Here is a 24315-nt window from a genome sequence, read left to right on the forward strand (position 1 = left end):
GTCAGTCTAGCTGGGCCTTCACAACAACACCATATATGGAACTTCCACCCAACAGCCAGTCAGGGGGAAGGGACAGAGTCAGGGCTTCCCAGGACTTTGGGAAAACAAGGTAACAGGCAATAGAAAGCAAGAGGCCACAGGGGCCATCTTGTTTCCTATCAGGAATCAACTGATCCCAATGGCAGGGCCTGGGTATCCCAAAATGGAGGACACCCAGAGCACCTGTCAAATTCAGCATGGAGCTGCCACCAGCCCATACCCTGCTCTGTGGGCCACCCACAGGTGCCCAAAAACATACACTAGGGGCACAGGGTTGTACCCCTACCCATGGGTGCCATAAGGGTATCTCATGGGTCTGTTCACCAAACCAAAAGAGAGAGCTGCACTGCTAGGAGTCCCACATGGACTCCTGGGCAGAAAACATGACAGAACACACGATAAAAAGCAGTAAAGGACAAGGATTCAGAGGCCCTGTCCCTCTGATGCATTTCCATCATCACAGTCGCCCCCCCCAGACTGAGGTGGAGGGTGTCTAATCTCCCACGGGATAGACACCCTCATCCAAACAGTCAACATACCTTCTGGAAAGGCCATCTGCATTATCGTGACTCTTCCCTGGTCTGTGCTCTATGGTGAAGTCTAGCCCTTGCAGGCTAATGGACCACCTGAGCAATTTCGGATTCTCACCCTTCATCTGCATAAGCCACTTCAGGGGCTTATGATCTGTTTGGACCTTGAAGGTAGACCCAGTAAGGTAGGGCCTAAAACGCCTAAGGCTCCAAACTATGCTAAAACACTCCTTTTCAACAGTAGCCCACCTACGTTCTCTACCCTTGAGCTGTCTACTGATGAATATGATAGGATGTTCTCTCCCTTTGTCATCTAACTGGGACAAGACAGCTCAAATTCCGGTGTCGCAGGCATCCGTCTGGACGATAAAGGGTTGTCTGTAGTCAGGCGCACACAACACAGGTGCCCTACACAGACTTTCTTTCAAGCCATCAAAGGCCCTCTGACAGTCTTCGGTCCAATTAACCTTCCTAGGCTGTTTGGGTGAAGTTAGAGCTGTCAGGGGTGCAGCTATGGTTCAATAGTCTGCCATGAAATTGCGATAGTACCCAGTGAGGCCCAAAAAGGCTCTCACCTGGGTTTGAGTAGTGGGAGTCTCCCAGTTCTGCACATCCTGTACTTTACTGGAGAGAGGTTGGATTTGACCCCCTCCTACCTCATGACCAAGATAGGTAACTTTCCCCTGAGCTATCTGGCACTTGGTGGCCTTGATAGTGAGGTAGGCCCTTTTCAAGGCCTGCAACACCTTATCCAGATGTGTCAAATGCTCTTCCCAGGTGGAACTGTAGACGGCAAAGTCGTCTAAGTAAGCCACACAAAAGGCTTCCAGCCCACTGAGCGCATGGTTGACCAATCTCTGGAAGGTGGCAGGGGCATTCTTCAACCCAAAAGGCATGACCCTAAACTGGTAGAGTCCCTCAGGTGTTGAGAAGGCCGTCTTTTCCTTGGCATGGTCCGTCAGAGCTATTTGCCAATAGCCTGAGGTAAGGTCAAAGGTGCTCACAAATTTGGCAGCACCTATGGTGTCCACGAGCTCATCAGCCCTGGGCAATGGGTGCGTGTCAGTTTTGGTGACGGCATTGACTCCTCGGTAGTCCACACAGAACCTCCAATCCTTGGTACCCGCCTGGGAACTTGCCTTGGGGACAAGGACCACTGGACTGGACCAGGGACTGGTTGAGGGTTCAATAACACCCAGATCCAACATCTTGGCGACCCCAGCCTGGATGTGGTTCTTGACGGTATCTGACATACGGTAGCACCTGCTTTTGACAGGCACACTGTCACCAGTGTCAATTTCATGCCTACACCACGGTGTAAGGCCTGGCGTCAGTGAAAACAGAGAGGCATACTGTTGGAGTAAAGCCCTGCAGGCCCTCTGTTGCTCTGTTGTCAAATCCGGAGAGAGATGTACTCCCTCCACTGAGCCATCCTGAGGGTTGCTATGCAGCAAATCAGGAAGGGGCTCACTCTCATCCTCTTCTTGCCCTGAAGCTAGCAAGAGACATGAGACTTCTGCTCACCGGTGGAAAGGCTTGAGCCTGTTGACATGGAATATCTGAGGGGCTACCCCAGAGGCTCCCATGTCAACCAGATAATTGACTTCGCCCATCTTGGAGATGATCCTGAAGGGTCCAGTCCACTTGTCTGCCAGAGCTCTAGGCTTGGTAGGCTCCATCACAAGGATTTCCTGTCCCGGAGTCCAATCCACTTGCGAGGCTTTAAGGTCATGCCAGTACTTATTCAATTCCTGGCTGGCCTTGAGATTTGCTGTTGCCTGACCCATCATCTGTGTCATCCTCCGTCTGAGGCCTAACACATAGTCCCCCACTTGCTTAGCGGGACCTGGAGGGGTGGCTTCCAAGCCTTCTCTGATCAAGGCGAGGGGCCCCCTCACGGGATGTCCAAAGAGTAACTCAAAGGGGCTGAAACCAAGACCCTCTTGAGGTACCTCTCTGTAAGCAAACAGCAGGCATGGCAGGAGGAGATCCCATTTCCTCCTTAGGGGTTCTTCCAAAGCCCCTAGCATGCCCTTGAGAGTTTTATTAAATCTCTCAACCAGACCATTGGTCTGGGGGTGGTAAGAGGTGGAGAACTTGTAGGATACCCCGCACTCTTTCCACATGGTTTTCATGTAACTAGACATAAAGTTGGATCCCCTGTCAGAGACAAGCTCCTTGGGGAATCCAACACGGGTAAAAATGCCCAGGAGAGCCCTGGCAACCACCTTGGCAGTAACAGTCCGTAGGGGTATTGCCTCAGGGTACCTGGTGGCATGATCTACCAAGACCAGGATGAACCGATGTCCACCTGAAGTGGGAGGGTCAAGGAGACCGACGATGTCGATGCCCACCCTCTCAAATGGTGTGCCAACCACTGGCAATGGCTGCAGTGGGGCAATGACACTACCTCCAGTCTTGCCAGACAACTGACAAGTTGGGCAGGTCCTGCAGTGGGACTCCACCTCTACTCCCATCCGTGGCCAGTAGAAATGGGCAGAGAGCCTCTGCTTAGTCTTCTTGGTCCCAAGATGACCAGCCAAGGGCACCTCATGCGCCAACTGCAGTAGGAAGGGCCTGTAAACCTGGGGTACCACCAACCTCTTGAGGGCACCAGGTTCAGGCTTAGTGGGCTCACTAACAAGGAGCTCACCCTCCCAATAAATCCGGAATGTCCTAGGCACTTCTCCTTGTGCCTGGGACAGGGCCTGTTTCCTCAGTCCCTCGAGAGAGTGGCACTCTCTCTGTCCCTTACAGAAGTCTGCCCGGGAGGGTCCCCCTTCAGCTGACAAGCATTGAAGGTCGGGATGATCCTCCGGGTTGAGAACCTCTCCCACAGGAGAGTCTTCTGTCTCTTCTCCCAGAGGAGTTGAGTTTGGGTTTTCCACTGGACCCAGCCCGTCCGGAGCATGGATCCCAATGGGTGCTGTCGGAACAGCAGGAAGAGAAGGTGTTCCCTCCACAGAGGTGGCCTTCTTGGTCTTCCTTCGTCTTGCCTTGGGCCTCGCCTTTGGCTCGGGTACCTGACCCACAGCCAGTCCCGATGTCACCTGTGACCTAGTGACTGCAGCAGCAGTCATGGGAAGACCATCCGAGATCAACCCCAACTCTACTAGATCATTTCCTAACAGAATGTTAGCAGGGACATTGTCCTGAACCAGGACAGGAAGCTTTGCTGTCTTGTCTCCAATCATGAGTGTGACTAAGGCTACAGGTGATAATTTGGGAGGCCCACCAGCTAACCTGGTGGTTCGCAGAGGAGCACCTACATAGTCCTCTGGCTTGAGCAGGGTCCTGTCCACCACTGTCATGCTTGCCCCAGTGTCTCTCAAACCAGTAGAAGGCTGGCCATTCAAGAGGACACTTCTCAAAAACCTACGGGTGTTCTGTGGGATAGTTGCCAGTACTTCTGCATACTGGTCCCAGGCCCCAAGGGACACTAAGGAAATCTCTACCGGAGCACCAAATGTGATCCCGGTAGAGGAGGGGAGGACAGTGGCCTCCACCTCAGACACGGGGTAAGGGTAGGTCAGGCTGACAGCCTGTACTCCAAGTGCCTTACCTTTACACTTGGAGTCACCCCTTTTGTGATCCAGAGCCCCACAGTCCCAACAAGCGCCAGGAGTGCGGGGTACGGTACTGGAACCACTGGGAGCCTGCTTTGCAGCAGGTGGACCACTACTCTTATTCCCACCCACAGATGACTTATCCCCACTAGATTTTTGGGTCTTGGGAGAGGAAGGTTTAGGTTTACCCGACTGTGACTGCTTGTGGGACTCCTCAGCTTTCTGAGAGGCCCCCTTTTCTTTGTCCTTGTCCTTCCCACTGGAGTCCTTAGGGGACACCCGGTGGGAGACCCACTTGTCAGCCAACCTAGCCAGCTTAAAGGGGTCCAAAATGTTCTGGTCAGCCACATACTGACGCAGCTCTGGTGAACAGGCTTCAGAAAAATGCTCAAAAAACAAGAGGTGGGACAATTCAACAAAAGTCTTAACCTTGTATCCATCGATCCACCCCATCATGTTCATGTGCGCAGCACTCACCCAGTCAACCCAAGACACATTCTCTCTTTTCTTAAAATCCCTGAACCTTCTAAGGTATTGGGTAGGTGTCTTGCCAAACTTGGCAATCAAAGCAGACTTCATACACTCATACTGACCCCTTTCTTCCACACTCAGCTTCAGAATACAGTCATATCCAGTTTGAGGCACTCTGCTTAATAAACACTTAGCCCAATCTCTTTTATCAACATCATGAATCGCACAAGCCATTTCAAATGCTTCAATCCATTGGAGGATATCTGAACCCTCCACAAATACACCAACCAAATCTTTCATAAACTTGGTGGCTGGGGACCTGACACTCTCACTGGTTTTAGCTGAAGTCTCCACTCTAGCTTTCTCTAGCTGGATTCTCTGACATTCAGTGTCCTGGCTCTTGAGTTCAAGGTCCCTATTCTTGAGCTCCACTTGTTGAGCCAACTCCTCGTTCTTAAGTTCAGCATCTATTTCCAACTTGCGGTATTCAAAGGCCAATTTCATCCTTAATAACTCAAGCTCCAAGGAATTGCTGGGGTTTGGAACAGAGGCAGCAGGAATGGCGGCATTCCCAGAAACAGATTCAGCAGAAACCCCAGGGGCAGAGTCCTCATTGGTTGCATTCCCCCCCTCATCAAGAGTTTCACCATCAGTCTGGTAGTCCACCAGGGCAGCTATCAGCTCAGCCCTAGACTTATCCACAAAGTCTAACTCCCTGGCTTCACAAGCACTCTGGAGAGCCTCCAAGCACATCCGAGTCAATTTGCCATTTGCAATAGACTCCATTGTTTGTAATGCAGTTATCTTGTACACAACTAAACCTTAATTTAATAAAGTGCGGATATCCTTTGTAAGTGGCACGGTTATACACTGATTCTTAAAACCATAAGCATCCCACCGCTGCCACCAGTGTGAAGAGAAGACCGGTGGGGGGTGTCTGTACTTCTGCTCTCTATATGGTAGAAGAGAGGCACAGAAGACCCCAGCCAAGATTCTCTATTACTGTAGCAATGGATGAGCAATCAAGGCCTAGCTTCTCAGGAGGTGATGCAGGCTGGTTCTTAAGTACAGTGTAGTCCCCAAGCCCCCACAAAGGAATGTCCACACACTGTATTGGTTAGAACACAGTCTTTATATAATCAATATTCAAGGTTATGTACACTTATCATGATAACTCACTTTGTACTTAGGAAAATCAACAATGGCAAATATATACAATTCTAAAGTGGTACCACCCTTGGTATTAGATCTCATTAAAGTGCATCAACAATACTGTAACAATGTCACACAGACCAATAGAGTGAAACCAGCAATAGAGAGAGGAGAGAAAATAAGATGGTTGAGCAATAGGCAGAATACTGGCCCCCACCACTAGACACAGTTCTGTGTGGAGATCCCCCCCACCTGGGCAACCTGTAAAATAAAGATATAGCACAAGCCCAGTCCATGTATTGTTCTGCAAGTCTTATTCCCTCCTATAATGTTTTTACCCCCCCAATGTACCTGGTGGAGTCGAGTTCTTCGAAGAGGCGTCGACAGATCCTTCTTGAGCGACCCCCTTTCAAGCGGGAGTCTCGGATCGTCGAGTGGCGTCGAGAAGCGTCGAGGAACTCGGTGTTCGGCGACAGGGAATCGACGGCCCTTCTTGAATGCCTTCCCTTTCAAGCGGGAGACACGGGGCGTCGAACGTCCGTCGACAAACAGGGTAGAACGGCGTCGATGAGGCGGCAGCTTCGTCCGAGCGGTGCTCGTCGGCGTCCTGCAAGGCAGAGGCGTGCGGGGCACCTCGGTGACAATAGTTCTGGACCGCAAAGATTGTGGAGACGGAGGCCCAGCAAGGGCGTCTAGTCGTTCGAGTCTTTGTGGTCTTCGTGTGACGGGAAACCCACCGGCAGGTTTCTCCTCGGCGCGTTGGTCGTCCTCGACTTTCTCAGGCAGGATAAAGCGGTCGACGGTGCGGACGAGGGAGTCCTTCGATTCGAATGTTCTTAGGCAAAGGAGCGGACGGCTCCGGTCGTCGGCGGCACAGTGTCAAGTGGTTCCCGCGGCTGGGCAACACAACTTCGACGGGCCTCCAGCGGTTATACAAACCTGCGAACCCTGGTCGACGGCAATGGACTTCGACGGCGGCGATGTCCGGGTGCTTCACTTCGATCTCCTCGGCGGTCCCGTCTCGGGTCGGCAGCCTTTCGAGGGTCTGTCTTCCAGGGCGCTTCGGCGAAGATGGAGCGGTGCTCGATGGTCCCTCGGAGCACGGGAAGAGGGCGCCTTACCAGGTCCTCTCTCGGGTCAGTCTTCGACGATTTCGGCAGCCTTCAGATCGGTCGAAGCAAATGCAACAGCAAGTCTTCTTCTTCCAGCTGGACGTCGAGGATCAGCAGTTCCAGTTACTCTTAGAGTGGAGACTCAGCTTCTGAACGCTTCTGAACAATTACCAGTGGTGAGAGGTCCCCAGATATACTATTCTGTCTCTCATCCACACTGCTGGCACACACTCAGCAGCCAATCATACAGAAGGGCATTCATGCAGTCAGTCAGCCAATCAGGCACACAGTGCATTCAGGCCACACTCCTCCCTTTCAGACACTCACAACAAGGAATGTGGATTGGGACAAGTACCCAGCCATTCAACACTACACGCTGCATTCAGGCCAGTTTCGGGCAGGGCTGTCTCAGTCTTTGTCTCTCATGCCAGAAACCAGACAACCACAACAAGGAGTGTATATTGGTCACACACTCCATTCACCCAGGTCCCACCCACAGGAGGTACCCACAACATACAGTCAATGGGAAGACTCCAGTCAGTCTAGCTGGGCCTTCACAACAACACCATATATGGAACTTCCCAACAGCCAGTCAGGGTGAAGGGACAGAGTCGGGGCTTCCTGGGACTTTGGGAAAACAAGGTAACAGGCAATAGAAAGCAAGAGGCCACAGGGGCCCTCTTGTTTCCTATCAGGAATCAACTGATCCCAATGGCAGGGCCTGGGTATCCCAAAATGGAGGACACCCAGAGCACCTGTCAAATTCAGCATGGGGCTGCCACCAGCCCATTCCCTGCTCTGTGGGCCACCCACAGGTGCCCAAAAACATACACTAGGGGCACAGGGTTGTACCCCTACCCATGGGTGCCATAAGGGTATCCCATGGGTCTGTTCACCAAACCAAAAGAGAGAGCTGCACTGCCAGGAGTCCCACATGGACTCCTGGGCAGAAAACATGACAGAACACACGATAAAAAGCAGTAAAGGACAAGGATTCAGAGGCCCTGTCCCTCTGATGCATTTCCAGCATCACAGTGAGTTCCTTCCAGCCACTAACAATCAGTGGGTCTGTGGCCAGAATTCGCAAATGGCTTCCCCCACTGTAAGCCTGGTTTGAGCACCCCAACTGTTTACAACTGCAATTAAGTGTGGCTTGCCAGAAGGGTGTTGAAAACAAACTCTCCCCAGACCTGTTGTCCCTGAAGGCTCGGTTCTGTGCAGGAGAAATTGCCCTAGCCAGTGTGTGACTGGAATGTGGGTAGGGGCTAAAAACAAGAGAATCTGAACTCTAAACAAAATGAAAGAAAATACGTTTTTCAGATCGAAATGGTGGTCCACTTTAGATAACGGGGCAGGGTGCCAGATAGCAGCAGGTCCTCGTGACATCACACGTCCGGTCTAGCTCATTATCTGCACTGGGAGATCTCTGTGTAGTGGCACACCAACTTTAAACAACAAAGAGTCTAATACAATCACAGTCCAGGAAGCTCTGCTCACATGCTGGCCAGGAATGGAAAATTGCCTGGAGGAAGGCGAGTTCACATTTGCATAATGTGCAGATGTCCTATTAGTTTAAATTAAGTATTACAATTGATGCATTTTCTCAGCAACCACAAGTCTCACTGCATAACTGTATGTTTTATTTTTTAGATCATTGCAAGGCGATTTTTTAAAAATAAAACGTGTCCACCTTTGATTTAGCGAAATGTAATGTCAAGCTAAAATATGTTTCTGGCTGCTGTGAACATGTCCCGAATTTGAGAATTGGTGTGCTGGTGGTGGGGAAAATTAGGTATGTAGAGGGTAAATTGCATGTACACTTGGCTGTCATTTATTTAATTCCCCATGATTACCTAAATCAGAAAATATATACATTATGGCAGTTACTAGTAAACCACAACATTTTGCCATATATCTACTTTTTGCCTAAAGTTTGAGCCCTTTGAAACCAAAAGGTGGGGGGAATATGCTGGCCTTAAATACTTTCCCTTTATAATGGGTTAGAGGGGTCGGGGGAACTGTGTAGCTCCTTAGCCTATTTAACTAAAAATATTAATTCAATTAATTCCCCTTGGCAGAGCACCATGGGGTGATTTCTGTTAAAATTCAAAATTAACAAAGCTCATTCCCAGTGTGTGCTGAAAACTATAGACTGTGATTTAAATGGGTCATCCTATTTTCCTGTTAAACCAAATTCTTTTAGGAAGAGGGGTGTTTTTGTTCCTAAACTAAAACTAAAAAAAAATCTGCATTTTACTGTCCAACTTCCCCAACACAGGCCTTTAAGTGCGGTGGTTCTGAAATCCAAAATTCTTAAATCATCCCAATTTTTCTGTCCGACTTCCCCACCCGTGACCAAAGTAGGGGGGTATGAAAAATAAACTGCTAAATCACCCTGTTTTCATTTTAAAGCAAAGGAGTAGGTGAAATAATCATTGCCATATGCATTTGCGTAAGTCTGAAAAACAAACTGCTAACCTTCTAAGCACACAAGAAAATCGAAATTGCACAGCATTTCATTTGTACATTGATTTTGTTAATTGACCAGTGTAGATTACTTATTGAAATTAAATCTGTAGAAAGTTAAGTATTGTGATTTGTGTTTTTCCCAACCAGCTTGTGTGATTTATTTATGTAACAAGAAGTTTAATTGTAAGCCACAAAGAAGGTGGCGTGTGTAGTTTAGTGTTATCTATATTACCTATCATCCAAATAAATACAAACATATTTCCTGCATACCGGCCTGGTTCTTGGTTCATTGGTAGCCCAGGGAGAAGGATCCGAGGGTATAAGATGAATTGGAAATAGGACTGAACAAAGACCTGACATTAAACAGTTTGTTGTGTGACACCTAGACTGGGGAGGGAGGGAACTCCCCATGCTGAGGTTGACCTCTCAATAATCCTTTACAAATTGGAGGCTGATCCGGGATTTGTCTGACTATTTTTGACACATGACAAGTGCATTGTGACAGACTACTGCCGCGACAACTTGACCCCAGAGTTCCAGAGAGGTGTATGGGTGAAAAACAAAGATTGAGTAAGAATTGATTTTGAATTGACATTGCGGGTGGAAATTAAGTGGGAACACAGTTATTTTAGCCCCTGCACAAAGGAAATTCTACAAAAATGGCAACTGAATTACATGCTGCCAGGAGACATTTCCTTAATAAGCTGTTCATTTGTGGTGAGTGGATAGAGGCGGATCAAGGGAGCTGGCAAGCTAAAATGATGCAAGAAGTTACATCTGAAGGAATTAACATTTGGTGTGAAGGTGGGATATGGCACAAAGCATTAAAGGCATTGTGTATGACCCACAATGCTCAAGAGGAACTGAGTCAGATGGCTCAACTCACACCTTATCTATACTTCAACTTGCAGTTAGTAGAATAGCGAGTGCACAAGAATGAGGCCTCTGCGCAGAGTCACACTGAGATTCAAAATGAGACGCAGAAAGAACTTAAACAGTAAGCCATAATTTCGAGTTAAAACAGGAAAGCCTCATGGAACAATTCTAAAATGAGTTGAAAACCCAGCAGCAAGAGAGTGCAGAGCATGAAACACAGTTTTCTGCAGTGCAAGATGCACATAAAGAGTGTGTGGAAAATATAAGCACATTGCAACATAAGGTAAAATGATTAGAATATTTATAAAAAAGGGCTGTTGGATGACCTTATAAATCAGATATATCAGAAGGTACATAGTTTAAATCAATAGAAAATTCAACTGGTGGGTGAAGGGAAAAGACCTCTTGAACCAGGAAAATGGTGTCCTTGCACAGGAAGTGTGTCAGTTTAAAATGGGTGCAGAAAAGAGTCTGTCAGGTTCTTAGGAACTGACTAGAAACAGACAAGAAAATGTAGAACTCATGGAGCTTCTGAGGCCAGCGGAAACTGACCTGCTACAGGCAGTGCAGTGTAGAAATGTGCAAGAGAAAGAGACTGGTATTTTGAAAGCAAACCGCTTTGAATTTGCGCGCACAACGCAGGCCACACAAAACGAAAATGAGTCAACTCTAAATAAAATCTGGGAATTGAAAGATCGATTAGTGGCCCAGAGTAAAGTGCTCGAGGCCAATCAGGCCCTGGTGTCAGAGTTAAAAAGCCAGCTCTCTGAAGCACCATCAGGAAATAAGGACAGAGAGAAGCAGGTGTGTGGGTTTGACAAATGAAATTGGAAATTACAAACAGGCATTGAGGCACCCTGACCAATCAGGGTATGAGAAAGGGCCCTCTGATCCAGGGGTGATGTCCTCCCCATAAGGAAGCTCATGCCAGTTAACCACAACCTTTGATGGGCAGACTGTGACTGACCTCATGCTTTCCACCTACAAAGCCCAAGGAAACACAAGGCACCTAGACTTACCCAGGCCTAGCCAAACTGGTCCAGAAGGCCATTCCTTATCTGAGATTGAGGAGTACTCACCTCTACCATACAGAAGGGATTGTGGCCTTGACAGTGTGTACTGGGAAGTTAAGAATAATCCAGTGAGTACTTCCGACCATGAAAACTCCCTTAATGAGAAAATGAAGGAGTTAGACTTAAAGAAATGAGATTTCAGAGACCACCTAGCACGCGTCGCTGGAGGAGAACATTCCAAGCTTAAGCCAAGGGGGGGGCATATTAAAAGCCTCCTTAAATTCAAGGGAAGGGGTGAATTTCCCCAGGTCATCTGGAAGGGGGGAGACCACACAGTTGAGTCAGCCTGAGGAAGAGACTGAGTATTGTCCTGTACCAAAGGCTCCTACCAGGGAAATGTCCCTGAGAATTCATGGCAGAACAGGCAAGCAGAGTCCAGACCCTGTGGTTCTTGGAGGTATTCCCAGTCTCATAGAGATAGAGAGCGCCCAGAAGATAGGGATTGGAGTGCCAATAGCAGCTCTGAGTCAGAAGGTGAATGGACTCGGGTGTAGAGAAAAGAAAAACAGGGGGACAGAGAACAGGTTTTGTCAAAGACCCAATTAGACAGATCAATGCCATACCATTAAAATGCTAAATATTCAGTGTAGCACCATCGAAAATTGTATGAACAAATGATATCCTCATTTGGAATAAAAAAATGATGTAAATTGCATGGAGTTTGTGAAATGGACATTCTCTCCTGAGTACTCCAGTTTCTTTTTGCGACTGAAGGACCAGAATCATTGTAAATGGTCCACCTAAAAGGCTGCCATTTTGAAACATTTTTCCACAAATAGGAACCCCAAAGAGGCCCGTAAGGCTGCAAATAATTTGCAATGTGGGGAGGAGCAAGCACCTAGGGAGTTTGTGCAGGAGTTAAAGCGGGCATTTGCTCAGACTTCCCGGCGGGTGAAAACAAATAGTAGGGAGTTCATGACTACATATTTCCATGCACTCCCCAAGAACATAATGACTCAGTTGGTGCGTGGCTTTCATTAGCGCAGTCGCCTGGGTTGGGTGATTGAATAGGCCACCCGGATCCATGAGGTCCAGAAGCCCACTGAGAGTAAAAGCACCCCCCAAAACCCCAAACCATCTAACACCCTTGCTGCTGCGAAGGTGGCAGAGGTAAACACTACCCCTCCATTGGATCTGGAGATGGGAGGCCTAAAAATACTCCTTCTGCTAACAAGCAGAATGAAAGGCACAGGAGACCCTGGGACTCAGCCCAATCAAAGGGTAGTCCGGCACAATCTCAGACCAAGGACCCCTCTAATCCTGTAACCCATGTAAGCCCTAGGTAAAAGGGTACCAAACCAATCCTGGGGTATGTATACACTCCTCCAACCCAAGGAAGGTGAACCAATCAGGTAAGTACTCCCCCCGGGAAACTTCCCTCCAAACTTCCCTCAGGAGAGTAGTATCACTCCACTTCCCAGTGTGAAGTTTTTCTCCAGATAGCCCCCAAACCAGAACTTCCAAAATAATACTCCTCTCTCCCCCAGATTCTAGGACAACAGATCCCTCAATTCAGGATGGAAAATTATCAGGGGAATTTCCAGTACCCAAGCTACTCCAGGTGAAGGGAGAGTTACCAGTTTTGGGAGCAGCAGAGGAATGACTGAAGACCTCACTACAACCCAGAAAAGGTCTTGTAGCTGGAGCGACAGGTCCAGCAACTGACTGACGACCTGAGGAGCATGCTGAGGGCTAAGTCTGACCCTCAACATAACCCTGCTTCCCAGAATGCCCCGACACCCGGGGCTGATTCCCCAAGGGGGAAATGATTTTAGGAAACATCTGACAAACCACAGGTTCCTGAGGAGGGGAACCCGGTGGAGAGGAGATGCCAAACCCTATAGAAAGCTTCCTTTCTCACCCACACAGAACCCCTATAAACCTCTCAGCCTGAAAGTGACTCATCTACCCCCGAAATGTTAGAACCCAAAGAGCAAAGAGTAGGTAGGGGAGGCCAAAAAAGAGCTCACTTTGTGGAAGAGTGCAAGATTATCCCCTTTGAAAGAGAAGGGTCCCTGGAGGACTCAGATAAACATACCTTCTCTTTCAGAAATGAGGGGATCCCTCCAAAAGAAAAATGGGTCCCAAAAGACCCTGAGTGGGACAGAGTAAGTATGGAGACCGACCCAAAACAAGAAACTATTAAATCCCCAAAATGTGAGAGATAGAATAGAAACCGAGGTGTCCTTCTTCCAAACAGGTTCTGAGAACTGCCCCCAGGAAAAGGGGGACAGCAAAGAATCAGAGGAGAAAAGGGACTTCCCAATTCCACCCATTGTTAATTGTAAAATGTTCTCTACAGATTCCCAATCTCCGATACAGAAAATTGGGAGGGAATCAGAATTGTGGTCGAGTCTTTGACATTCCAGGAATGGTATATGGTACTGCAGTGATCCTGGATCATTATTGGGTATGTGGATCCAAAGCATACATGAGATTGCCGAAGAATTGGGGAGGTATATGCACATTGGTGTCAAAATCCATGTTCCAGCGTTGGTGATTCCAAAAAGTGATCGGAATATTGACAGTTTCCTGAAAGCAGATGCTCACCTAAGAAAGTAGACATCTATGGAGCTTATGAAGAGAACGAAGAGGGAACATTATTTCTCTGCAAAATCCATAGAAGCTTTTGATGCTATCCCATATGAGCATAGACTGTTCAGTCAGACTTCTTCAGTATTTACCTTGATCTTGATGCCAAGAGTTCAGGTTGGAGTAAATACTAAATGGTTGCAGATAACCAGATGGGAGTTGCTGCAGACCATCAACACAGCCATAAACGGATTTAATGCAATCAAGGAAGAGTTAAGAGCCATTCGACTAATGATGCTCCAGAACAGATATGTCCTTGACATGATCACAGCTACAGATGGAGGCGTTTGTGCAAAAATCGGAGAATCATGTTGCATGTTTATACCATCTCACGATGACGAAAATCGAACCTTAACAGAAGCCATAGGTATGCTGACAAGCCTACAGAATCAGATGATAGATGAAGTTGACAAAGTCGACGATGACAGTTGGTTGGGATCACTGTTTTCATGGGTTCCACAAAGGATGGCAGACGCATTCAAGTGCCTAGGAGCCCTGCTGGTGATGATATTGCTTGGATTCTGTATAATCAAGTTAATAATCTCTCAGTGCCAGAAAACTGCGAAAAAGGCCGTAGGGATGAAAATCATGATTGATGTCGAGTCAGGATGGAAGTCCAAAGACCGGACTGATGAAGAGATAAGAGACTTTGTGAAGGCCAACATTTATGCAGCAGAAGGAACAAAGTTTCGGTATCCGAAGAGACATAGAAAATACGTGGGAAAATGGATCTATTACAATCCAAGTGGTGAACGTCAACTAATGACATGGAACAAAGATGAACATGTAAGAACAGCAGAATGTTTGAAGGGAGTCATAAAGATATGGACCGCAAAGGAACATTTCTGCAGACCTAGATGTCTAGATCCAGAGGATGACAGAAAGGTGAATGCAAAGAAAGAAGTGAGAGTGGTCGATGAAGAGGAAGTGCCAAGCTCCATCCACACTCCAGCCGCCCGCTTCGAAGTACCAGGTACGTTCATGCTAAAATATGTGACATATGGAGAACAGATAAACCAGCAGAGAGCAGCAGTTGGGCTCTGCCCAGTGCCTATCAGAATAACAGCACCTACTGAAGTACCGACACCTAAGAAAACCTGGACAGTAAAGTACCCATTGAGAAAACCATATGTACAAGCAAGACAAAATGACGGTTATCAGAATGTAATACCCGAAGAAGCCAAGAAGATACTAAAGGAAGATGAATGGTGACGTCATAAGAAATCGGACTGACGTACATATAGAAGATATAATGACCTGAGACTACGGACAAGGAGACAAAATACCATGGATAAGTGACATCTTGAGCCTAAGGTGAAACTGTTGATGTCAAGATGAAGAAATGTATGCCATATTCACAATGAACATATTCAGTTAGTTTAAACGTGTACAGATGCAGGAAACTGCAAGAAGCAAAGAAATCATGAAGCTTGCTTATGCTTAGTAGTAAAATAGATTGCAGCAAGCGCCAACTATACATATATATACCTCAAAAGCACTTTATAAATGAGTGAAAATCCAGTACGCACATGATCAGAATTGAACAGAGGTTAATAAAGGTCTCAAGAGGAGAGAGTTGCAGCAAACAAATCGAGAATTAAGACAGAGAGAAACCCAGCTGAAGTTAACCATGCCAAGAAGCCAAGGTCATATCGGGCTGGAATAGGCCAACAGTGGATACAATTAAAGAGAAAAGAACAGAGTATCCTGTTCAGAAAGGTCAATATAAGCCACAGATGGTCGAAGACTGGCAGAATTAAATCAAATACACGAAATTGCATGAAGAAAAGGTCGATTTCATGATGTCCTAATCACGTGGCAAGGCAGGCAGGAAGGGATGAGACTTTCACACCTACGCATGGATCCCTGACATACCCATACTCCTTAACTTTCTCAGACCAAGAAGCAGACTCGAGGCAAACTACAGAGAAGTAATTGACACATGACCACTGAGGTGATGATTGATTGTAACATAATTGGAGGAAATCTGGGGTGCAGACAAACTCCCTGCACCTGGCTGGTTGATCTGCAAGCTGCTAGACGCGAGTGCAAAAGTATGAGTGGGGTTGATGCCAACCCAATCATAGTGGACCATGTAATCTAGGGTCCTATAGTAAGTAGAACCAATGAGACGTCGTACTTTTAGTGACGTTTATAGTGGCCATTTTGAAGGAAGGGCTTAGTTGCCCAACCTGACATTGATTATCCAATCCCCTCTACCCGTTACCACATACAGTTATAGTATCTATGTTAAAGTTACCTTCCTAAAACCATTCACCTTGCATGTTAGGTTTTTAAGATTATGCATCACTGATGATGAGTTTTTGATATAAATATTGTGTTTTTTCTGAAATTAAGTGGAGTTTTAACGAGAAGGAAGATCGAGTGGTTGCAGATGTTCATTGAACTCCCTGTTTTTTGTACTTGTCATTAAACGGACTCCCTTTGCCAAACTATTGAGTTGTCATTATTATTTAGTGCAAGAGTATGAATCTGCATCCCCATTTATCTCGAGGGTGCTGCTGCTCATCTTAAAGGGCTGTTTGGAGACCCCCAGTCTTATGGACAGGCTGAGGTCCATCCAGTTCAATTGCATCTGTTAATTGACTTTGTTCATTGACCAGTGTTGATTATTTCTTGAAGTGAAATCTGCAGAAAGTAAAGTATTGTGATTTGTGTACTTGGTGGGGTGACAAGCCTTTGTTAGTAGTGGGCACTGGCTGGGTTTGGTAGTCCAATTGTTTGAAATTTCTGATAGTAAAAGTCCAGTCCTTGAGTCATGTGAGTTGTGGTTTTATTTGTGTTTAAACAACATAGATAATATCTTTTTTTGTGCCAAGTTTGTGAAACAAAAAACAGCCGACGTGCGTTTCAACCGAAGTCTTTATCAAAGCAAAAATCAGGTGGCAGCAGACTCATGGTAGTGCTGGTGGCTGGTGGCCCAGGTCTGACCCAGCCACAACGCAGCGCCGATCCCGGCATCAGACCAGGCTAACCAGCCCTAACTGGTACCCCCACCTGGGCCACCAGCCACCAGCTCTACCACGAGTCTGCTGCCACCTGATTTTTGCCTTGAGAAAGACTTCAGTTGAAACATGCGTTGGATGTTTTTTGTTTCACCAACTTGGCACGAAAAAAGATATTATCTATGTTGTTGAAACACAAATAAAACCACAACTCACATGACTCAAGAACTGGACCTTTACTATCAGATCTTTCTAACAATTGGACTACCAAACCCAGCCAGAGCCCACAACTAACAAAGGTTTGTCACCCCACCAAGTACCAAACCAACCGGGAACCTAGGAGTGGCTCCCAAGTCAAACCATGTGCCAGGCGGCAGGCTAACTAACTACTAACACTAACAGGAGGTGCGCAGAGGACCGGCAGTCCCGACACCATAACTCCTCAACCCCCTGAAACTCTATTGTGATTTGTGTTTTTCCCAACCAGTTTGTGTTATATATTTATGTAACAAGAAGTTTAATTGTGAGCCACAAAGAATGTGGAGTGTGTAGTTTAGTGCAATCTCCATTACCTATCATTTGAAAAAATACAAATATATTTCCTGTACACCGGCCTGGTTCCTGGCTCATTGGTAGCTCAGTGGGGAGGATCCAAGGGGTATGAGATGAATTGGAGATAGGGCTGAACTGTGAACTGACATTAAACAGTTTGTTGAATGACACCTTGATTGGGGTGGGGGAAGAAACTCCGTGTTGAGGGTGGCCTCTCAATAAACAGTTACAACACATTCCTTTAGGGACCAGACCATTGCTAAGCTGGAAACTAAGCTGGTCCACAGGGAAATGACCAGGAAACAGTTCTTCTCCTGATATGCCCCTGCATACTGGAACACATTTCGGGTCGCAATCAGCACTACTCCCATACTGCTGTAATCCAGGAAAGAATTTAAAACCCTTTTCCTCAGGGAATTCCTAGCTGCAATTTAGGTACCTCTGTCCCTAGTTCTTCTACAGCTCCATATCCATTGTAAACATCCATCCTGTTCCTTGAAATTTTGCACAGCATTCCATAGCTCTCAGGGTATGTTCACACAGTATAGGGCGTGATTCATGGGATATTTTGCGTGGTGCAAAGTGACTTTGCACTGCCAACGAACACCCCGATTCATGGAACAGTGCTCCATGAATCAAGGTTGAGCAGTGCAAAGTGTATTTTTGCATTGCAAAGTGACTTTGCACGGCAAAAAGACACTTTGCACAGTTCCATGAATCAGGGTTTGTGTCGGCAGTGCAAGGTCACTTTTCAGCAGTGCAAAGGCACTTTGCACCGTGCAAAGAATTCCATGAATCAGGCCCATGCACATTGCTCACTTTTGCAAAAAATCTTTTAAGGAAAGCTTAATTTACTGGAGAACTGTGTTTCAAATTGCACTCATTTCTAAGTCAAAATGGGGACATGTAATGCTATGTATACAAATGTAACATGGTATCAGCTAGCTACAGATTTCAAGCCATACGTATGTATGCAGATCACTGTGCCAGTGGCAAAGTCCACCTCTTTAAAACATTGTTTGTCGTGTCTGTCACGTAAATCTGTAAAATGAAGCACAGCTGCTTTGTTTCGAAAACTGTGTTCTATTACAATGATATTGCATAATACTTTGTTTTTACTGTCAGTCACTCGCCTTTCAGGTTTGAACTGACTAGCGTCTTCAATCTATATTTGTTTCTATGCGGACACGGCTGCAACGCATTAGATTAAGGCTACGGCAAGAAGGATAAAATACGCCATTTTAGAAAGGCCATAGCTGATTATCATGGTACCTTTTTCTACTGCGGAAATTGTGCATTTGAAACAAATGCGTATGAATTACTGCATTCAAAGTGCGAATCTACGTTTCCTCGAAGGTTAAGACACTTGCATCTTTTGTAGGTCCAATAACAGTTCTCAACTTGCAACAAACAAATGCGAAAGAGAAAGGAAAAGCGCGCGCAGAGGCTGCTTACTTTCAGGAGGAGCTCTTTTGCCGAGTGGGACATCACGATTCGGTCACACCAGGCTGGACACCTCGTATTCATGTACTGCTTTCCTTGGCTGCTGTCTTCACTGTAGGGGTAACTAGAAAAAAGAAGAACAAAAAACTGTGGGAAATACATCAAACATAATCCCCGTGCTCCCTCTCATTTCCAGGGGTTCATTTTTCATGAAACGTCTTTGCTTTCATCTGGACTTATAAAGGGCAATTACAAATGAATGCTGAAATCACGTCAACGTGCACCAGACCCCGTTCGCGTGAGCTGGGACGCGAGCGCGCATTGCTCGGGCTCGGTTGCAATACATGTCCGCGTGTAAGTGTAGCAGGCATCTTTAGCACCATGTCGCTATTGTTTTAGCACTGGAACAGCTGAACCATCGACTGCTATTGATGGCAAAGGAGAGTCAGTAATCCACGTGGCAGAACGCGAAATGTACTGCGTTAACTGATGGCTGCTAACAGGCTGGTTTAATACTGACTAGCACCGCAATCACAAATCCCAGACTCGCCCTATTAAAGGCAGCTGGGCAATTCATTTTTTAAATATTCAAATTATTCGAAACATTTGGCAACTGCTTAATCCAGGCATGTGTTACATGCACTTTGCAGTGGTGCAGTGAAATGTCACACTGTCATTTGCTTTGTTGCAAAAATTGCCCGCTCCAAAAATGCATATTTACATTGGGGAATGTGTGTCCTGGTGCAAAGGGCAGTGAACAATTGTACTCCACTGGTGCAGAGTTCATGTAATATGGACCAAAGGGCATGAGGGGTTAGGGGCGTGTATAATCCAAACACACGATGTTAGAATAGTACAGTAGTGGAACAATAAAGATGACACATAATTGTGCAATAAATTAATCTGTACTCGATTTCACAACTTCTTTCACATTTCAGCGAAAGGATAAATTACTGGACGAGTTGGTCGTTACTTCTGCAGCTGCGGGGCCAAGAGGCATTTCAAGTCACAGGCTCTCATTACCAGTTAGCCGTATCCCGCCAGTGATTCCGGCAGGATACCAGCAAACTGACCAACCGTTTCCACTGCCTGATATTCCGGAATTACCGGGATATGACAGTTTGACGGAAAGGGCAGTAAATCACCATCACATGGAGATTGCTGGTATTTCTGGCACTTGTATTATCGGTGTCAGAAATACTGTCTATTTTCTGCCGGTGGCGGTGGGGGCATGATTTACCTCCAGCTCTTGGCTGGAGGTAGGTCAGTGAACCGCCACTGGCATACCTGTAGTTTGCCAGTCCAGGAAAAGTGCTGGTCACGGAATTACTGCCACTTTTCCCAGCATTTTTCCTGCACCACCAAACTTGGAATCGGGGCCATAGAATGGAAATACCGTCTGGGCCTCATTAAAACTTTGGTTGTAGCCGTGCCGTTAAAAACGGCACAGCTGCCGCCGGGGTTGCATTTTTTACGGCATCTGCGAATGGGCAAGAACCGGATCATGCCGAGCTTGGTGAACCGGGTAGTTGCCCATTTGCGAGTGCCGGAATCAAGGGCCTCCCGATCCCCATTCTGCCCCATAGGGCTGAATGGGGATGGGGACGTCGGATGCACCGGCACATTGAGAGTTGTGCCGGTGCATCCGACGTGCTCTGATCACGGCTGCCGTTACACCCACCAGGAAAAACCTGGCGGGTGAGACGGCACCCGCGAGCAGAACTGATAGTATGGCGTTCCGGGAACTACGGTACCGGCATGCTTACTGGTACCGTAGTTCCTGGTCCGCCATGCTCGTAATGAGGCCCTCTGTGTTGGATTACCGGTTTAGAGTATCAGGAATGCAAACTCCTGGCATCTGGTAGGTAAACCAGCTTTTAAAGTTAGTGCCACTGCGACTTTTATGACATTAACATTATTCCGGGCCATACAGCCTGTTTATTTGCCATGATAGACCTCTCCAGGTTATGTCAAGGGTCATCAGAGTTACACCTATTAACCTCTCTGGCATTCGTTCCCAAAGACCTCTGACATTCGCAGTTCAAACCTGATGCCAAGGAATGAATGGACGAGGTTTTGCCAATTAACAAAATGTACTACTGTCGCCTAAACATTTACTGGTGACTATGTATGCATTCCGTTTCAATGGTGTATTTGTATACTAGTATACGTTTTTTTTCCTTCTAAACCTATTGAAATAAGGAGAAGTATATACGCACAGATCACAGACATACACATATTAATTGCTACATAGTGGTGACTGCACCACAGTGCCACTTGAAAGTGCACTCAGACGAATTGCAATACCCTTGCCTCCAATTATTTTGTGAACATCTCCTGGTGGAAAATGCATTAAAGAAATATGCCTTTTGGATTACAGAAATATTGTGCTAATGTTATTTGCAAAATGTCTGTAATTATGCCCATATCCTACGAAACAACAAAAATGTTGCCTTCAAAATACCACCTAATTTTGAATTCGAACCACAAGGGATATTTACTGCATGGGGTACAAAGAAAGCATGCATGGAGTAAATAACCTACACATTTACCCCATCCAGTAACTACCCCATGCACCACTTAATCATTATTAAATGAATCAACAAAACGTGTTATTAATGTTTTTTACCATTACCGCCAATCTCGTAGTGCACAGGCAACAGCAGGTTAAAAAGGTGGCATTAATGAGTTAGATGTTGAGATAAAAAAAAACATGCAGATCTACTGACTTCATAATCTTTTTGCGAAGGCGAGATGGTGGAAAGGAAAGTATTGTATCAAAACATAGTACATTATAATCACCTGTTAAACCCGATGGTACAATTGATTGTTACAATTGGCGCAGAAATGAATATATAGCAACTTAATTAAAAGCACTCTTAATGGACACCTTGTGAACACACCTGGTTTAAAATGGGAAGGTAACTAACGAGTGCAGAGGCGCCGACTGCACTGCAACACTACGTTTTGTAGATGTCATGTAACATCCAAGGTCAAAATGAACCAAGATCAGCTCCTCTTTTCATCCTTTTGAGAGAAACTATTGCAAGGAGAACTATAGCTTGGTTAACTTTAAAGAGTCAGTTAAAAAAAAAAAGATTTTTTTTTCTTAATATAGTTGAAATACAACTTTTTCAATAAAAGACACTTTTTACAATATAGTTTTGGATGTTAACATAGGTCAAAACTATATTTAAAAAAGTGTCTTATTGAAAAAGTTGTATTTCAACTAAAACAAACAAATAAATATATATATGTTAAGAAAAAAAGAATATCATATATTAGAAATATATCAAACTAAAATGAGGGTAAGTGCACATCCAACAGTAATGAGAGGGCCATTAACACACACCTTATTTGAGATGTTGTGCTTGCAAGTAAAAGGAAGCATAGGGCACGTTATGAAAATACCTAGAAATATCAGTAGTACCTACGGCATATACAACTCAACAACATAACATAACAGAATGGATCACAATGCTGTCTAATTCTGAATTGTGCCTCTTGTAACCATTTCAAATAATTGCATATACGAATCAGGAGCGCTGTATGTGATCACGCAATGACTTCACTAGTACCTGACCATGTCATGATTGGGGTAACAGAACTCAGCAGTTTCCAAAAGTACCATCTTAAATCAATGCTTTCCTAAAACATTTTAGATATTATAGTTGACAAAGTCAGTGTGAGTGGCGCCACATCCGTGGTCGGGCGTCAAAAAAATGAAGTGGCCCATATTGGTGAACAGTGACTAGTCGCTTGTATACAAACTGTGTAGAAAATCCTGGTCGAGCACTTTCAGGAAATGTGTGTCAAATAGCACTTTTTTTTTAAAGTCACATTGGTTGAAGCAACCCACTGCACGTGCATGGGGCCCTAACCCATGAAATAGGGCCACCTTGGGCCACACTAACTGGCCTGCCCGAGCTCGGCTGGAACTCATTTCCACTAAGCTTTTGGTTGCCATTGCTATCGACACCCCAACTTTTCACAACATCTCTTTGTGTGATTGCTGAGTTTTTCCAAGTGAAGTTCAGAAAACAATACGACATTCTTTGCGATCACGACAGCAAGAAATGCTTCCATGCTTGAAGAGAAACTTATTTACCGGCCTGTATGTCTTGATATGAAGCGGGGAACCACAGCATTCTGCCAAATGGGTTTACAAGCAACCTTGCCATTAAAAGGAGATTAGGCGCAGCAAACAGGCAGGCACAGAGCACTGAACGCACTGGAACAAAACCAGCCATTCCACCAGCTTTTCCAGCTCATCAAACCTTACAAGGCTCATTTTCAAAACACATTATGAGAATTCAATTTGCTACTTCACTGCCATACAGAAACGCTTCGCATTTCTCATTGTTTGTGCATTATTTGGACGATGAAGTAGTTCTGTGGTCAGAGTTCTTTGTGAATAACATTTCAAGCAAGTTTCTCCTTTTTCGCATCCGAGTAAAGGGGCTACTCTCGTCCAATTAATGGAAAATGAATCCGTGTTGAAAGTACTCCTGTTAATGTTATTGCAATTGTTAGATGTTAGGGGTGGTCACACAACAATTAAGGTTAACACCAACAGTTTTAAAAAAGTGCTCAGATAAACGCAAACCTGTATTAATGATGGAAAGAGCACCGCACCCAGCTCAAGGTCGAATGCATCAAATACAGGAAGCACTGATTAGCAAACGGACTGATATTATACGATACGTAATGCTACACGGCCTTCCTTTACACAGTGAACCCTGGGGGGGGGGAACTGCAGGAGGTCACACGCGTGTACCTTATTTTCGCGTGTGAAAATGAACACGGCGGTTACACTGGCAGCAAGGGGAGGCGAGCCGGGCTGAGCACACATCAGAAGAAAAGGTCAGAGTCGGAAACTGCATTCAAATATAAGGTACATGTCGGCATCTATTCTAATGGAGCATTTCGTACAGAAATAGAACTTCTTCTAAGAGCTAAGAAATTGATACTATTCTTCCAACTTGGCAGGACATTTTATTGGCTACAGCAACATGAAGGGTTGAGTTGGCTGTGCTGGATTGCAAGCCAATGTCCTGGCGCTCATACACAGATCCTTAAAACAGGCTGGCCTATAAACATGATAATAATAATGTAATGTGTGAATGTGGACATTTCTGACAAGCCTGCGTGTCTGAAAGGATGGGCATGCTTGGGTGCTGGGGCAGGACAAATCAGTCATGTGAGTGACTCTGTGCTGAGGCGCGCCAGACCAAGAAAGGCAGCTGTAGTCAAGAAGTCACCTAATTTCCTGTTGGGCCAGGCACCTTCTGCAGGGGGCACTCATTAGCCAATGAAGACACCTGATTTACTGGCAAGCCAACAACCATAGGATGTGTCCTTGTTCCCACCCACCCCCGCCGCTAAGTGCCGCTGGCCAGGCCAATAATGGTGGTCAACTTTCATCCTGATGTTTTGTCCCATCGCCTTCTCTGGAATCCCTTTCTTCCTTATTT

At 46.0% G+C, this 24315-nt stretch overlaps 1 protein-coding gene across 2 annotated transcripts in view; it reads right to left on the reverse strand.

Annotated features, from left to right (window-relative positions):
- INPP5A (inositol polyphosphate-5-phosphatase A) overlaps window positions 1–24315 on the reverse strand; it is a 3154590-nt gene that overhangs the window by 113757 nt on the left and 3016518 nt on the right. For both annotated transcript variants that reach the window (XM_069611412.1, XM_069611413.1), the window contains exon 13: window positions 18854–18965. In XM_069611412.1, coding sequence (XP_069467513.1) covers window positions 18854–18965 — 112 coding nt within the window. The remainder of the gene's footprint in view (window positions 1–18853; window positions 18966–24315) is intronic.

The sequence above is a fragment of the Ambystoma mexicanum genome, chromosome 8 (genome assembly GCF_040938575.1).
Source record: "Ambystoma mexicanum isolate Mex_15411 chromosome 8, UKY_AmexF1_1, whole genome shotgun sequence".
In the NCBI taxonomy this organism is placed as follows: Eukaryota; Metazoa; Chordata; class Amphibia; order Caudata; family Ambystomatidae; genus Ambystoma; species Ambystoma mexicanum.